This window comes from Podarcis pityusensis, assembly GCF_964106645.2.
Source record: "Podarcis pityusensis genome assembly, chromosome: 5".
NCBI lineage: Eukaryota > Metazoa > Chordata > Lepidosauria > Squamata > Lacertidae > Podarcis > Podarcis pityusensis.
The window spans coordinates 27,617,110-27,630,663 of NC_138032.1; the positions used below are offsets into that span (position 1 = coordinate 27,617,110).

General features: G+C 38.3%; 1 protein-coding gene across 5 annotated transcripts in view; it reads left to right on the plus strand.

The window, feature by feature from the left end:
- TFDP2 (transcription factor Dp-2) overlaps nt 1-11,726 on the plus strand; it is a 35,715-nt gene extending 23,989 nt beyond the window's left edge. For all 5 annotated transcript variants that reach the window (XM_081008236.1, XM_081008237.1, XM_081008240.1 and 2 more), the window contains 5 exons: nt 557-625; nt 1,175-1,326; nt 2,275-2,441; nt 5,490-5,595; nt 6,839-11,726. In XM_081008236.1, coding sequence (XP_080864362.1) covers nt 557-625; nt 1,175-1,326; nt 2,275-2,441; nt 5,490-5,595; nt 6,839-7,016 — 672 coding nt within the window. In that variant the 3' untranslated portion in view covers nt 7,017-11,726. The remainder of the gene's footprint in view (nt 1-556; nt 626-1,174; nt 1,327-2,274; nt 2,442-5,489; nt 5,596-6,838) is intronic.
- The last annotated feature ends 1,828 nt before the right edge of the window (nt 11,727-13,554 follow it).

Genomic DNA, 13,554 nt, shown 5'->3' on the forward strand with positions numbered 1-13,554 from the left:
ATTTTCTGTGTATAAAATGGAGACACATGAATTCTACTTTAAGTAGAGTGATTCTATATAAATTATGAGTATGAGTGCTATCTGTGTGGGCCCCACACCAACCAAAAAAATATAGAAGTTTATTAATCTTTACATACTGTTTTTATAGATGCATAATAAAATCTTAGTCTTAAGAAATATACTGTAAACTGCTCTGGAATATTAATTTTAGGGCAGCTTTAAAAGGAAACTAAACAATAAACAGTAACTTCAAAATATAATAGTTTTTATACCTAAGTCCCAATCAGAATTGCAGTGTTCTGGTTAGCTGCCCCATGTTAAAGTATTGTCTCATTTTTAACTTCAACTTTGCTGACTTCCCTACTTGATTGATGCAGCACGAAAGGTTCTGATGGCATCTGAAGTGCATCTGACGATTTTGCAGCATATGTCCTATATGCTGCGATTCAGGTTCCCTAAAACAGTCATGAAGCAGTTTCACCTTGGCCCAGAGGAAAAGACACTTCTGTGTATTTATCTACTGTTTTGTATCTTTCTTTTCATATTTGTATTTAAGATAGAGAAACAACGACGTATAGAACGTATAAAACAGAAGAGAGCTCAGCTGCAAGAACTTATACTTCAGGTATATTTTTCAAATGTATGATATCACTTAAATCCATTGGGGGGGTGTTCAGCTAACTCACAGTAGGCTTGTTGAAATTAATGGACCTAACTTAGTCATGTTCATTAAATTCAGTCAGTCTACTCTGAGTAAAACTTTGTTGAATGCACTGCATGTTGTTTACTAGTGTTAAGTGGTGTGGTTTTAATATATATATATATGCATTTTAAACTAGCAGAGTACATACTTCAATGTTTCCTTCAGCTGTAAACTAAAATAAGTTTGCCTTTTGAAAAGCAGCCTGTCTCATAATACAGCAAATAAATGTTCAAAGGAATCTGTAACAAACCAGTATGAACACAGAAGTCATTCCCTGTCTAGCATCACAGAAAATCAGTGACATTTTCTGATTTAACCTACATTTGTTTATCAAAATCTGCAGTAATACTAAAATTTAAGCTTCTCAGTGCTTCATCTAATACTAAAACAATTCTCATTTTCTGACACAATAATCTAGGACAGGTTTTGTTACGTGTTTTAAAATTTGATAATTTTCATTTCCTTCTACAGCAAATTGCTTTCAAAAATTTGGTACAAAGAAATCAACAAAATGAACAACAGACTCAGGGTGCTCCAGCTTTAAATTCTACAATACAACTGCCTTTTCTAGTAATAAACACAAGCAAAAGTACCGTCATAGATTGCAGCATCTCTCCTGACAAGTGAGTGTGATATGAAAGTACATGCTGTAGTGTTGAGTGCTTTGTAGTAAGCCTAAGAAACTTTTTTTCTAAATAAAAAAAATCAATTTGCCACCAGATTTTACCCATTTCTCTCCCAATTCATGTTGAGTTTTTTATGTTTGGTCCACCTGATGAGGAAGACCTCTGTGTTGAAACACTTTTGATATTGTATAGGATTTGACCTGCTAAGATGTTGTTATCAGTATATTGGTATTTGTGATTATTTTTGAAATAAAGATTTTTAATTTTTTAAAAATAGTACATTTTCCCCTTTCACTTTGTTTTTGGCTGTTGGTCATGCTGGCCAGAAGGCACCACCACACTTACTGTGGTAAGCAGAATTGTTGACGCCTGGTTTTATATTCAAATTTGTGTTATAAAAACTTTCATAATAAAGCTGGCTAACAACAAAGTATCTTGTTTCTGGAACAGCTTCTCTAGTAGCAATTATAAGCTGTCCTATAAGTTATTTTTATGAATTTTATACGGCTAAAGGACCTAAGTAGGGATGAAATACACTTAAAATGCATTTGGTGGGCAGGAAGGGGGGCACTGAATTTGAGTGAGGAGTTTGTAGATGACCTTTAAAATCCATTTGGTTTAGTACAAGAAAAGATTTTGGCTTAAGCAAGATTTCCCCTCAACTTTGAATCTGTTTAATGAGGGGGGAAAGTTTATGGACTCCTATTGCCTCGCATGGAAAAAGTGTTTTTAATTGGGGAAATATAATAATTTGTACCCTGCTGAGATGGCAGTTGACCAGATGCAATCAGAAGCACTTTCTGTACCTAGTTATGTTTTAAATATAGCTTTGACTCATGAAGTAATCCTGCAAGTGTAATTGTATTTGGGCACTTATTAACATATAATTTAGAAAATGCATCTAAGCTGTACTAGGAAATCTCACTCATTTTTCCCCTCTTACAGATTTGAATACCTTTTTAATTTTGATAGCACTTTTGAGATCCATGATGACACTGAAGTATTAAAGCGAATGGGAATGTCACTTGGCCTAGAGACAGGCAAATGCTCATCGGCAGACCTAAGAGCTGCTAAATCACTAGTGCCTAAAGCTTTAGAAAGCTATGTCACAGGTAAGGCTGTGGTTTTTGCATGTTGCTGATTAAATGCAAATCCTCACCATCGTGAAGAATTTCTAATGATGTCAGACTGCATGAAGATGGCAATACTGAGTGATTTATGAAAGTTGGCAGTATTGTACAAACTAAATCACAGGTTTAAAAGTAGTCATCTGCAACTAGAGATTCCAGAACTTGTAAATAAACCAAAGTGCTTGAATGGTGTACTATTCAAAGTAGTGCCATTAATAATTCCTGCTGTCACCCTGCTATTTCAAACTAAGGGAGTGTCTACATATTTTTAAAGTCCTGTGAAAAAGTATGCTGCACAGTTTCAGTAAAGGTATCTAGCAAATGTATTGACGATCAAGGGGCTGTTTCTGGCTACAGAATCTCTCTTAGTGGAACGATACTTGAAGTGGCTTGCTACACACAGTCACAAAATAGATAAGCTAAAGAACCACTTTAAACAATTTGTGACATAGGCAGAGCAGATTATGTTATACTTTAAACCAGCCTTCTCCAATCTGGTGCCCTCAAGATATTGTTGAACTACAATTTTCACTGCCCCAGACTATTTGCTTTGCTAAGGGGCAGCAGGCACACCAAATAAGGAATATTATTGTGGTGACCAAGCCTTCTTTAAACACAAAATAGGTTGCTGCCAAAAAGGTGCCTGGTGCTCATCACCCTGAAAGTGACAGGCTTTCCTTCTTTGAAAGGAGGACTGTAGAGCACAGAGGGAGTCATGTGAGTATATGTGAGCTACTCTTGGAAGCTGCTCTCCTCCCCCTGCATGCTGTTCCGGGGTTTTCCTCGAAACCCCCCTATGCCGAATTTTGCAGCTTGTTGAGAGGAGAGTGGGAGAAAACCCCATTGGGCAAGTGGCTTCCACTGATGAGATTGGCTAGGTGAATCCCAACCCATTGTGTTCCCAGAGAAATTTTCCTTGTTTAGTGAATATAACCACCTTTTTTACACTAACATATGCATAATTTTTTAGAGTAACACAAAACATATTTTAAAGCTGCAAATGGCAAATCTTATGTTTCGTCTTTCTTTTCAGTGATAGTTTCAATATTTCTTAGGACTTTTGATTGTCCTTATGAACAGGGAGCAATATGGGGATTTATTTTTTTTATCATTCTCTTTGCAAACAGCTATTTCAAAGGACTCCTATCTGTTCTCTTAATCATAACATAATTACGCAATGTAAAGTTGTGGCTAGATCTGTCTAATCTGCATAGTTACAGAAACCAGAGGCCTATACAAACAAAGTATCTGATTTAAATGTGTGTTGTACAAATTTTCAGGGAGAGGATCGCAGTAAGATTCTTACTGCTTTCTGAACAGCCTCTACTTGTTTTGTTAAACATAATATGTTCTTCCTTTCAAGGACTGCAAGGTAGTAAAATGTTTAAAATAAGCATTTACGTTCCTATTCTTATGGCTCATTAATAACAAAAAATGGTGTTGTGTTCATTCCTCTTTAAAAGTTATTCGCTAATAATATCTTGATGTTCTGAGCCTCTAGGTCTTGCATCTTTGAACATAGAGAAGCAAGCTTCCAACTTTAATCACACCTAAACAGGATTTCCAGTATCCCAAATGGCAACTTTATTCTGACAGTCAATGAGCTATTGTATTGTTTAAACTAAAGCACCAAATTGAACATGGAAAAATGGGATGTTGTAGAGTTTGCTTATACCAAAACCCCATTAAGTAGAGCAGTAATACTGCAATGATTTCATCATCTGGATCTCTATATTCAAGGGTATAAATACTTCAATTGAGCACTTATATTTCCTCATGGATGCTTGAATAAACTTGAGATGTTGAATGTTGGATAGTTGAACTTGCCTCTATTGTATTTCTCCCTATCTTCACTGTACTATCTAGAAAGGGTTAATGAGTGAACAAGCTAAGATAATCTCTTAGTTCCATCTGTCTGAGTGTATAGAGGGCCTTGTCTTCTGCTTTAAAATTTCCTCAGCTAAAAATAATGCCAACTTTAATTTACCACTGGTACCATTTTACCAGTGTACCTGAAAGATTAACTTGCCCTCTTGTTGGAACAGCCAAAGTACACTAGACCCATGCAAATAGTCCATTGCGCTGGCACTTCAAAGACTCTCCAGATAATTTGCTACACTAGATCTATGATGTCATTTTACATTTAAAGGGATTTTCCTTAGATAATTAGGGGAGGCTTTAACTCAAATAGTCACCTAGCTTGTTGTATTTTTAAGTTGATCAGTCAACACTTTTGTTCTCTAAAATGCTCTGGATGATTCAGCCTTTCCAGGTTGAAGTTTGTTTTTACCATGCAAGAACTATCAATCTAGAAAGCTAACTTGCATATATTTTTGATAGGCTTAAAGCTATCCCCCCCCCAAAAAAATTGCCTAGCATGTGGGACACACCACTAATATGATAACATGGGAAACAGAACAGAAAGCCGGGGAGGGGGGGGGGGAACGGTGTGCAATAAACTCAGATCATCAAACTCCTGTTTGCAAGATTCAGGCATTCCTACTTGGCCATAACGGAGAGAAGCTGGTGCCAATTCTTACTAGAAATAGACCACAAAATAACAACTAGCTTTTTATATAACGTATAGCTAATTACTTACTTTATCCCCTCAAATACTGTTTTTCTGAGACATTTTAATACATATTGCCCTTGTAAGCATATATGTGTTTCATACTGGTAACATACCAAGTACTCTACAGAAAATAGACATGTATGTCTCTGCTCCCATTGCCAGTCCCTAAACTCTCTCACACAACATGAGAAAAGGATTAGATGGTGCTAGGGAAGAGACTGAGCCACATGTATCCCTTCAACTTCAAAAGGCTTGGTGGAATCAGTTCAATGACTGCAGAATAGACTAAAAGGTGAAATTTTCAGGATTCCAGACATGTAGCTTGGTGCATGGGCATGCCTCAAGAGAATAAAAAAGTATGTTCCTGTACAGGAAAAGTATTGACCATTTGTTGTTGCATGTTTACTCCACATACATGTTATGTGTTGAGTTGTAATTGACTAAATGCTTTCTTTTAGATATGTCTACAGGAATTTACTGCTTGAACCAGGGGCTAGTTTTAAATTCAGCTCAAGCAGGTTCTGCTTTGGCCACAGCTGGGAATACTGCTCTTTTTAAGTCAAGGTAAGTAAGCAGGACGCATGTGGCGCTGTGGTCTGAACCACAGAGCCTAGGGCTTGCCGATCAGAAAGTCGGCGGTTCAAATCCCTGTGACGGGGTGAGCTCCCATTGCTCGGTCCCTGCTCCTGCCAACCTAGCAGTTCGAAAGCACGTCAAAGTGCAAGTAGATAAATAAGTACCACTCCGGCAGGAAGGTAAACGGCATTTCCGTGCACTGCTCTGGTTTGCCAGAAGTGGCTTAGTCATGCTGGCCACATGACCCAGAAGCTGTACACCGGCTCCCTTGGCCAGTAAAGCGAGATGAGCGCCGCAGCCCCAGAGTTGTCCGCGACTGGACATAACTGTCAGGGGTCCCTTTACCTTTTACCTAAGTAAATGTTGAATGGATGGCTTCTTTTTATGTTATTAAGAAACTACAATTGCCTTCTGGGAAAAGTGAGCCCTGAGCCTTTATTTCTTGTTAAATTCTCCCAAGCAGATACTGGGTTGATGCTCTTCAAGTCAAGACACCCTGATTTTTGTTACATCTCTGTTGATCACCTTTTGCTATATACATTTCTGAAGTAATCGCTGAACTGTGATTGGGGTTTAAGATTAATGTGTTCATGGGTTTAAGATTAAGTAGGGTTCTAGATTAGGATGACTGGAAAAAGTGAAATTACTTATTTAAAGCCACAGATCCCATTTTATGAAGGATTTGCTCACATACGCATGGACATCACTTTCTCCTTGGTTGATTTACTCATGATTTGATAGCTTTTATTAGACCAATCAAAATACCACAAAATAGTGCACAAGCTTTCTAATTCTTTATCAGGCTGCATGGTAAACAGACCTGAAGGAGTGGGAGGGATCTCGGCCAATGCAACACTGAGTATGCATCTGGTGAGGAGAGTATTATGCCAGAATTTGGGAGGAGGTAGCCTGTGTTCAGATGAGGCCCTTTATATGCTGTAGACTTCAGATTGCAGCAAGGCCTGCTGGCAACAAGAATTAACAATGGCACAACATTAGATTAGGTTTAGCATACTAGTATTCTGTTTGAAAGTTCTGTCTGTAGAAACTAAACAAATCCATAATGTCTTAATCACACATGCAACACTGAGATTGATTCTAATGTTGAGATGCATACCTGCATGTGTTAACCAAACCTACAACAGTACAGCTTAGAGGAATGCAGTTTTAAGTATCAAGTTGTTAAATAGGAGCCAGTTCTCTCAAGCAGATTTTTTTGCTTCTTTAATAGTGGAAATCCAGGGTTGTGTCTAGATTCTGAAGTGGTCTTAGCAACAGGCCAGCTGCTGGCTCCCAGCAGCCAACAGTCCAGCAGTGCAACATCACACTACTCAGAGTCACGTGGTGAAACCCCCTGTTCCTTCAATGATGAGGATGAGGATGAAGACGACTCTTCTTCACCAGAATAAAGGCACACTAGTCATTTGAAAAACACCTCTTGTGCGCTTAACTCTCTTTACATAGTTTTCTTCCACGTTTTGCCTCTTTACCCTGTGCAATTTTGTTGAAATTTTGGGAAAGTGTCAGAGACAGGAAGCTGCTTATAACAAGGCACAGTACATTGTACTACTACAGAACAAGAAGAGAGGATGATTCAGTGCTCATACCTATGCACATCGGAGAGAATGTAGAGCCCTTCAAACAAGCAGATGACCTCTGGTGTGACAGTGTTCTCTTTCATTTGTACCCAAATCTCATCCAGAGGCAGAATGGATTTCTTCTCCCTGCAACATGTTAATTCCATACTTAAACAGCACTACAGTGACAGACCGTCTGCACTTCCTGCCAGGACATTCATTTACCCTAGGCCACTTCTCATGCATGGGTTGTTCCTCTTCTGTATGCGTGGAGGGTCAGCTCCTGTGTTTTATGTATTTGTGTTTGTAGTCCTCACTGCCAGAAAGAAGTTGGAAGTGGTCCTGGTAGCTTGGTTCCATAGGGGCCTCCTGGATCCATGGTGGACTCCTCTGTAAACTGCCAGGCAACTTGAGGACCCTCATTAAAGTTTGTGACGGGTAAGAGTGGGATGTCCTTTCCCAATAAGCTTTGAAAGGCACGTGGTTAGTGTGCAACTCCACATCTCCCCTTCTGGGCCCATATACCGAATAACTGAATTGGCCCGCATTAATTTCCCCTTCACTGTTAGGGGAAAAAACACCTTTCAGAAAGGTCAGAGTGGACAATGCACAATTTTTCTTTTTATATCATCATCTGTTGCCTGCTTCTTTTCCCTTACATCACATAAGATGCTAATTAACTCCTCTGCCCAATTGTCAATTTTTTCTCTCTACAGAACACAGATATTTAAAACCACCGTGCCTCGTAAGACTATGTGACAGGGAAGCTATTGATGTTTTATTCCGGTTGGATAGCTGTGTGAAGAAGTGGTATACGTTCACAAAGAGACATGTGTTTTCAGCTTGAAATCCTCTGTTTTAACTATTCCAGATTTAGTATTTCATTAGGTTATCATTTTCCCCTTCTACTGTCCATTAAGCAGTGAGACAATGCTCACAGCACACCCTGTGCTGCTGCTGCTGCTGTTTTAATTTAGAAATGAAGAAACTGTATTGAAGGAATTTTTAAATTTTTAAAAGATGACAGTACAAAATACTAAGATTTTAACTGATATGTGACGTTCCCTCACACTTTTTAATGGATAAAGGAAGGTTAAATCATAGCAAAACTTTTCCCCTTAGAATCTTAAATTACAGTCCTATGAAATCCAAGCAATTTAGTTGACAAGTGTGTTCTGAAATCATAATAAACTTGCTTTCTAAATGTCTACTAGACCAATGAAATATTATAAATTATTTAAATAAAATACAGCTCTCTTTAGAGAACTAAAAAATGAATTTTTTTGAAGAAACTATTTTGATCTCAGGTTTTAAAATGATCTATGAAGCCATAATAATCTTTGCTGCAAATCATACAGTGCTGAAAGGGAAATAAGAAACTGGTATCTTCAAGTGTAACAATGGATGTGAATATATGACTACCGTAATCTAAAGAAGCTTTTTACTTTGATTTTGTGTGTGTGTTAAATGAGGCAGCTTCAGCTGAAAGTACTATGATCTAATTTTGGGGAAATTATAAAGAATGTTTTAGAGAAGGTATATACTAGGTTTTTTAACTTTCTCATGGTAGGAGATGCATGTCTTTTTAATGTGGATCCATCCATTCACTGTAAACACAAGGGTTGGGGGATAAGCTCTACTTAGTAGCTTATCTTTCCAGGTCTTTTCTCCCAGTTGGCTTTTAGTACCAGAAGTAAACTGGTTGGGAGAAAGGCACTTGAGGGAACAAGTTGAGGACAGGAAGAAGGTCTTGTGAGAAGCTTACCTGCATGCTCCTTTGGCCTTTTAAATCACACCCCCAATTCCCTGCATTACAAAAAATTGCAGACCCATGTTTATAAAGCTGCTGTTCCACCTTGATCATTTCAGCCTTGTAGCAAATCTCTTTCCTCCCACTCCACTAAACAACACACACGCACAAACCTGGCATCACCACATTGCATGCATATATTTATGAATCTATTCCAAAGTAGATTTGTATGGATGCATGGACTTATTGCCATGTCTTAAGTGCATAATACGGCCTATAACCAGCACAATTACTTATAAGCAGTTTTAGGTCTTAGACATTAAACATATTTAAGGGAAAGGGCGGGGAAATTTTGGCCCACCGGCTGTTGTTGAACTACCCTGACAGTTAGCTATGCTGGCTAGGACTGATAAGAGTTGTATTCCAACACCTGCTATAGTGGAGGATCACAACTTCCCCATCTCCCTTTTAGGGCAATACATCTTGAAGTGAATGGTTACCTGAAACTAGGATGGCAGATTATGTGGTTCAAGAGGATGTTTCCCTTACATATTTACAGAGACAGTTCAAATTCTGTGCCAGAGAGAGTTTCATTTCATCATTTCTCTTGTTCGTATTTGAAATGATTCACTGTTCTGCCTCTAATTTATTCTGGTTTTGTTAGAGAGAGGCACAAAGTTAGGAAGGCACTATGGCCCTGCCTCAGCCACTGGAACTCTTGATCCGCAAGATCCAAGCAGGCATTTATCTACAACTTTCAAGTATGTCAACATAACTAAAAGGGCTGCAAACTTGCTGTTTTGTGTGTGTTTTGATGAGATTTTTGCAAAGCTGAATTTTGTACCCCAGAACCCTATTCTGAGATTTGCCCCACAGATGCGCACACATTTTTATGAAATTGGAGCTACACATAACTCTGCCTACATTTGTTCATCAGAGTCCGTGGGATGCTTTTGTGTCATTAGAGCTCAACCCAGTTCTGCAAAAGCAGCACTTTCATGAAGCATGTTCCTCACACAGCATAACAGAACACTGTTCTCCTGCTCTTCCTCGCTTAGTGTGTGTGCATGACCACCATGCTAGGTAGGGTGTTACAGGGAATGAGAGATTAATGTTTCTTGACCAAGAAGATGGGGGCAGGTGGATGGAACAGTGATATGCAAGGAGCGGACAAGCATCTTATTCCACATTAACAGCAGATGGGAAAAGATGGGGTTCTGCAATGCCTTTTATGGTTCCTTCATGTCAAGTGCTGCATTCATAGTTCATAGTAGGACTAGAGTGAACCCTTGAGATTTCATCACATTAAACTGGCAATCTGAATTGGGAGAAGGAAAGAGAAAATTCACAGTAACCAAAGAGGCTGACCTTATGGCATGAATATTACGGAGCACTTTGATTGTTATCCTTCGGAACCAGTTTTGGAGGGAAATGGTTGAATGGTTGGGGAAAGTTCAGACTTCTTTGAAAACAACAAATACAGGAAAATCAATTAAATCAATATGGATGTTCGCAAGTTATTCCCTGCCTTTGTTGTAGTTGTCACATTTTGCTATGTGGGTACATACAGAAAGTAGAAGTAAATATGAAAGATCCTTAATGCTTTTAAACTGGAACCACAATGCAATGTTTATATGCAATGTTTATGTTTTGTGTTTGTGGGAAATATATGTTTCTTTGACAAAAATGTCTTAATTAAAACAGGAATTTGCATCCTGCAAACCCACTGTCACTAGCACAGGTGAAAATAAAATAGCCAAATCATATTTGGAGTAGTGGTATTTCAGTGAGTCTATTCTGAGTATGGTTGGCTTTGATGCTACCCATATGAATTAAGCCTGGCACAACGTTAAGTTTCTTCCTACCATTTTTTATGAACTGCATAGTGTTGTACACATCAATAAATGTCTGGTGTGCACACCTGAGCAGAACTGGTTCAAGATTATGATCTGAAAAGTACAACCATTTTATTCCACCAGAGAACTTCTGACTATGTCCTCCTAAAAGAATTTCTGATGGCCTGAAAGCATTCTTGTCTTTACCAAAACCTTGATAGTCTGTTTTCTCCAAATGATCTAAAAGCCTATTTATTTCTCACCACATCAATATGCCAGCAGCAGAGAAACTTGTCAGATGATGGTAATGATTCATGTGGCAATGTTGTACACACAGAACAGCTGTGTCTCAAGTAGCCTTTGTGTAGTGATCCAAATATTTAAACCAACCCCAGCACATTGCAGCAACTTTAGTCTGTAGTTTGTAAATGAACTTGCAGAAGATGTAATGTTCCATGACTTAGCTACCAGATATTTTAAAATCTGTTTTATGCTATTTTGTAGAGAGGCTGGGTTTTTCTGCTTGTGTTTGTTTTTTTACTACCGCATAATACATAGTTTGTGTGACTAAAGTGTGAAAAATGTGGTAGTCTTGTGTATGTATTAAGAGAAAGAAGGCAGACGCAAAGAAACTCTTACACTTTAAGACTGTTGCTACTAGCAATGTAATATGTCTGATCTAATAGAAAAATGTTACCTTGTAGTATATCACATACTTTATTAAAAAAAACCATTATTTTTTTATGGAAATTTTATATAAGAATCTATTTCTGCATATTTCAAGTGATCTTGTATTTTATTAAAGTGCTACAAGTAAGGATTGTGCAGAAGAGTGCAAGTATTTGCATCTGATTGAAATGAAAAGCATGCATACTTTGAAGAAAAATAATATCCTGCTGTTTGTGACCTGAAAAGTAAAGCTAAACTGTAGAACAGAATAAAATAATTTAAAGACAACTGGGGTTGCTCTTGTTTTTAAGCAAACACTGCGGCAGAGGAAAGCTGTCAAAGGTTAGTGTTCATAGCATGTGTTCTCCATTTCAGAAAATACATCTTACAGAGTAAACTGCAGGGGAAACAGGGTCAAGTTGAACTGATGTTTTCAAAATAAATAGAAAGCATAACTAATTTCAACACTTAGTAGGTTCTTCTGGACTGGAGTCTAGCACAACATCCAGTTGATCTTCTTAGTTCTTAACGATATTGTGTGTATTGCTGGCAATTCAAATACTGGAAAGAGCATTTTCTAGGTTCCTAATGATGTTTACTTGGAAAGCAAGTCTTACAGAGATTGCATGTGACTACACCAATAGGTACTTTTAGTAAATAGTATAAAACTAATTCATTTAAGAGCCATACAGTGCTGCCTCAAGTGTACTGTGCAGAAATCGCTTGTGTGTCCAAGTTCAGGAACATTAAGGTTAAGTACAACACACTGCATGGAACAGTTTGCATCATATGCTAAAATGTATTTAACTGGCAGCATTTCTTAACCTTTGCCTCTATGTTCATCTCTTCTTTTTTCCTTTCTCCCTACTTGATTAGGAAGGTGTAGTTCTCTAAAGTTGACTCCTTTGTTGGGAGTGCTAAGAAATCTGATAACATGAGCTTACCTTCTCATTTTGCCTAAGGAGAAACTTTTCAGCAGTGTTTCCATGTGCTATTGTAGCAAATTGCCTCATCAGGAAAGTGATATGCAAAGCAATAAAACCCAGCCAACTTTTGTGTTTTGGAGGCAAGTGCCTATCTTCTGTGTCACAGTCAAGAAAACAGAGTTCTTGGAGAAAGGCTAGAGCAGGGTTAGCCAAGATGGTACTTTCAAGATGTTGTTGAACTTCTGCTCACATCAGCCTTAAGCAGCTTGGCCCAGTGATCAGAGGCGATAGGAACTGGGGTTCAGCATGTTGGTTATTCCTAGGGTAGAGTATCTGTTCTTTGTGTGGCTCATACATGAGACTACTTCAGGATTGTACCAGTCTCTGATCCCAGTGTTGTGTTGATGGTAAGCTGTGGCTCAATAACACTTTTTGAAAAACACATACCCCTAAAACTGCTTATTAGTGGTAACTGTTACTATGGAGTGAATTGGGGCAAATATTTTCTGCAAAGGCATCCAGTTCTTAAAATTGGCCTTCAGTCACTAATTCCGACAGCTGGATTTCAATAGTGGTTCTGGATAGGGTGCTATTTGTTCTCAGTGACCCAATTGGAGGACAATCAGTAGCTCTGGCGGGTTTGTTTTTTTCAAGGTTAACCCTCACCCACCATGTCCTAGTCCTGATCCCAGCTGCAAATAAATATACACTCTCACCGTAAAGAACATATTTTCATGTTACACTGACATTTTTAATTCTATTGCAATTATGAGAAATTAAATTGTTTCTTCTAAAGGGTTCTTTGACCAGGAATGTCCACAGTGGGAAGAGTCTGGCCTGCTAGAGTGGCCACAAGTTGACTTTATGTAGATGAACACCTGAAGGAATAGTTGTTGACTTTGGCTAAATGGCAGGTAGGATGTACCAGAGGGTGGGATGGAGGGTTTCTGTTGATGGAATGAAGCTTGAAACTCTGGCCCTTGGAAGACTAATATGAAACCCTGTTTATGTATAGTATTTGTCCAGATACACTGTGTGCTGTTTGTGGCCTTCAAAGTAGTAGAGATAAATACATTGCAGCATGTTCATCTTTAGCCACACTTCTGGTTAGAAGGAGCTTAATTTTGCAATTTGACTGGGGATTGGTTTTGTCATTCACAGTAAATCAGCGGAAAAGTACAAAGTCAAAA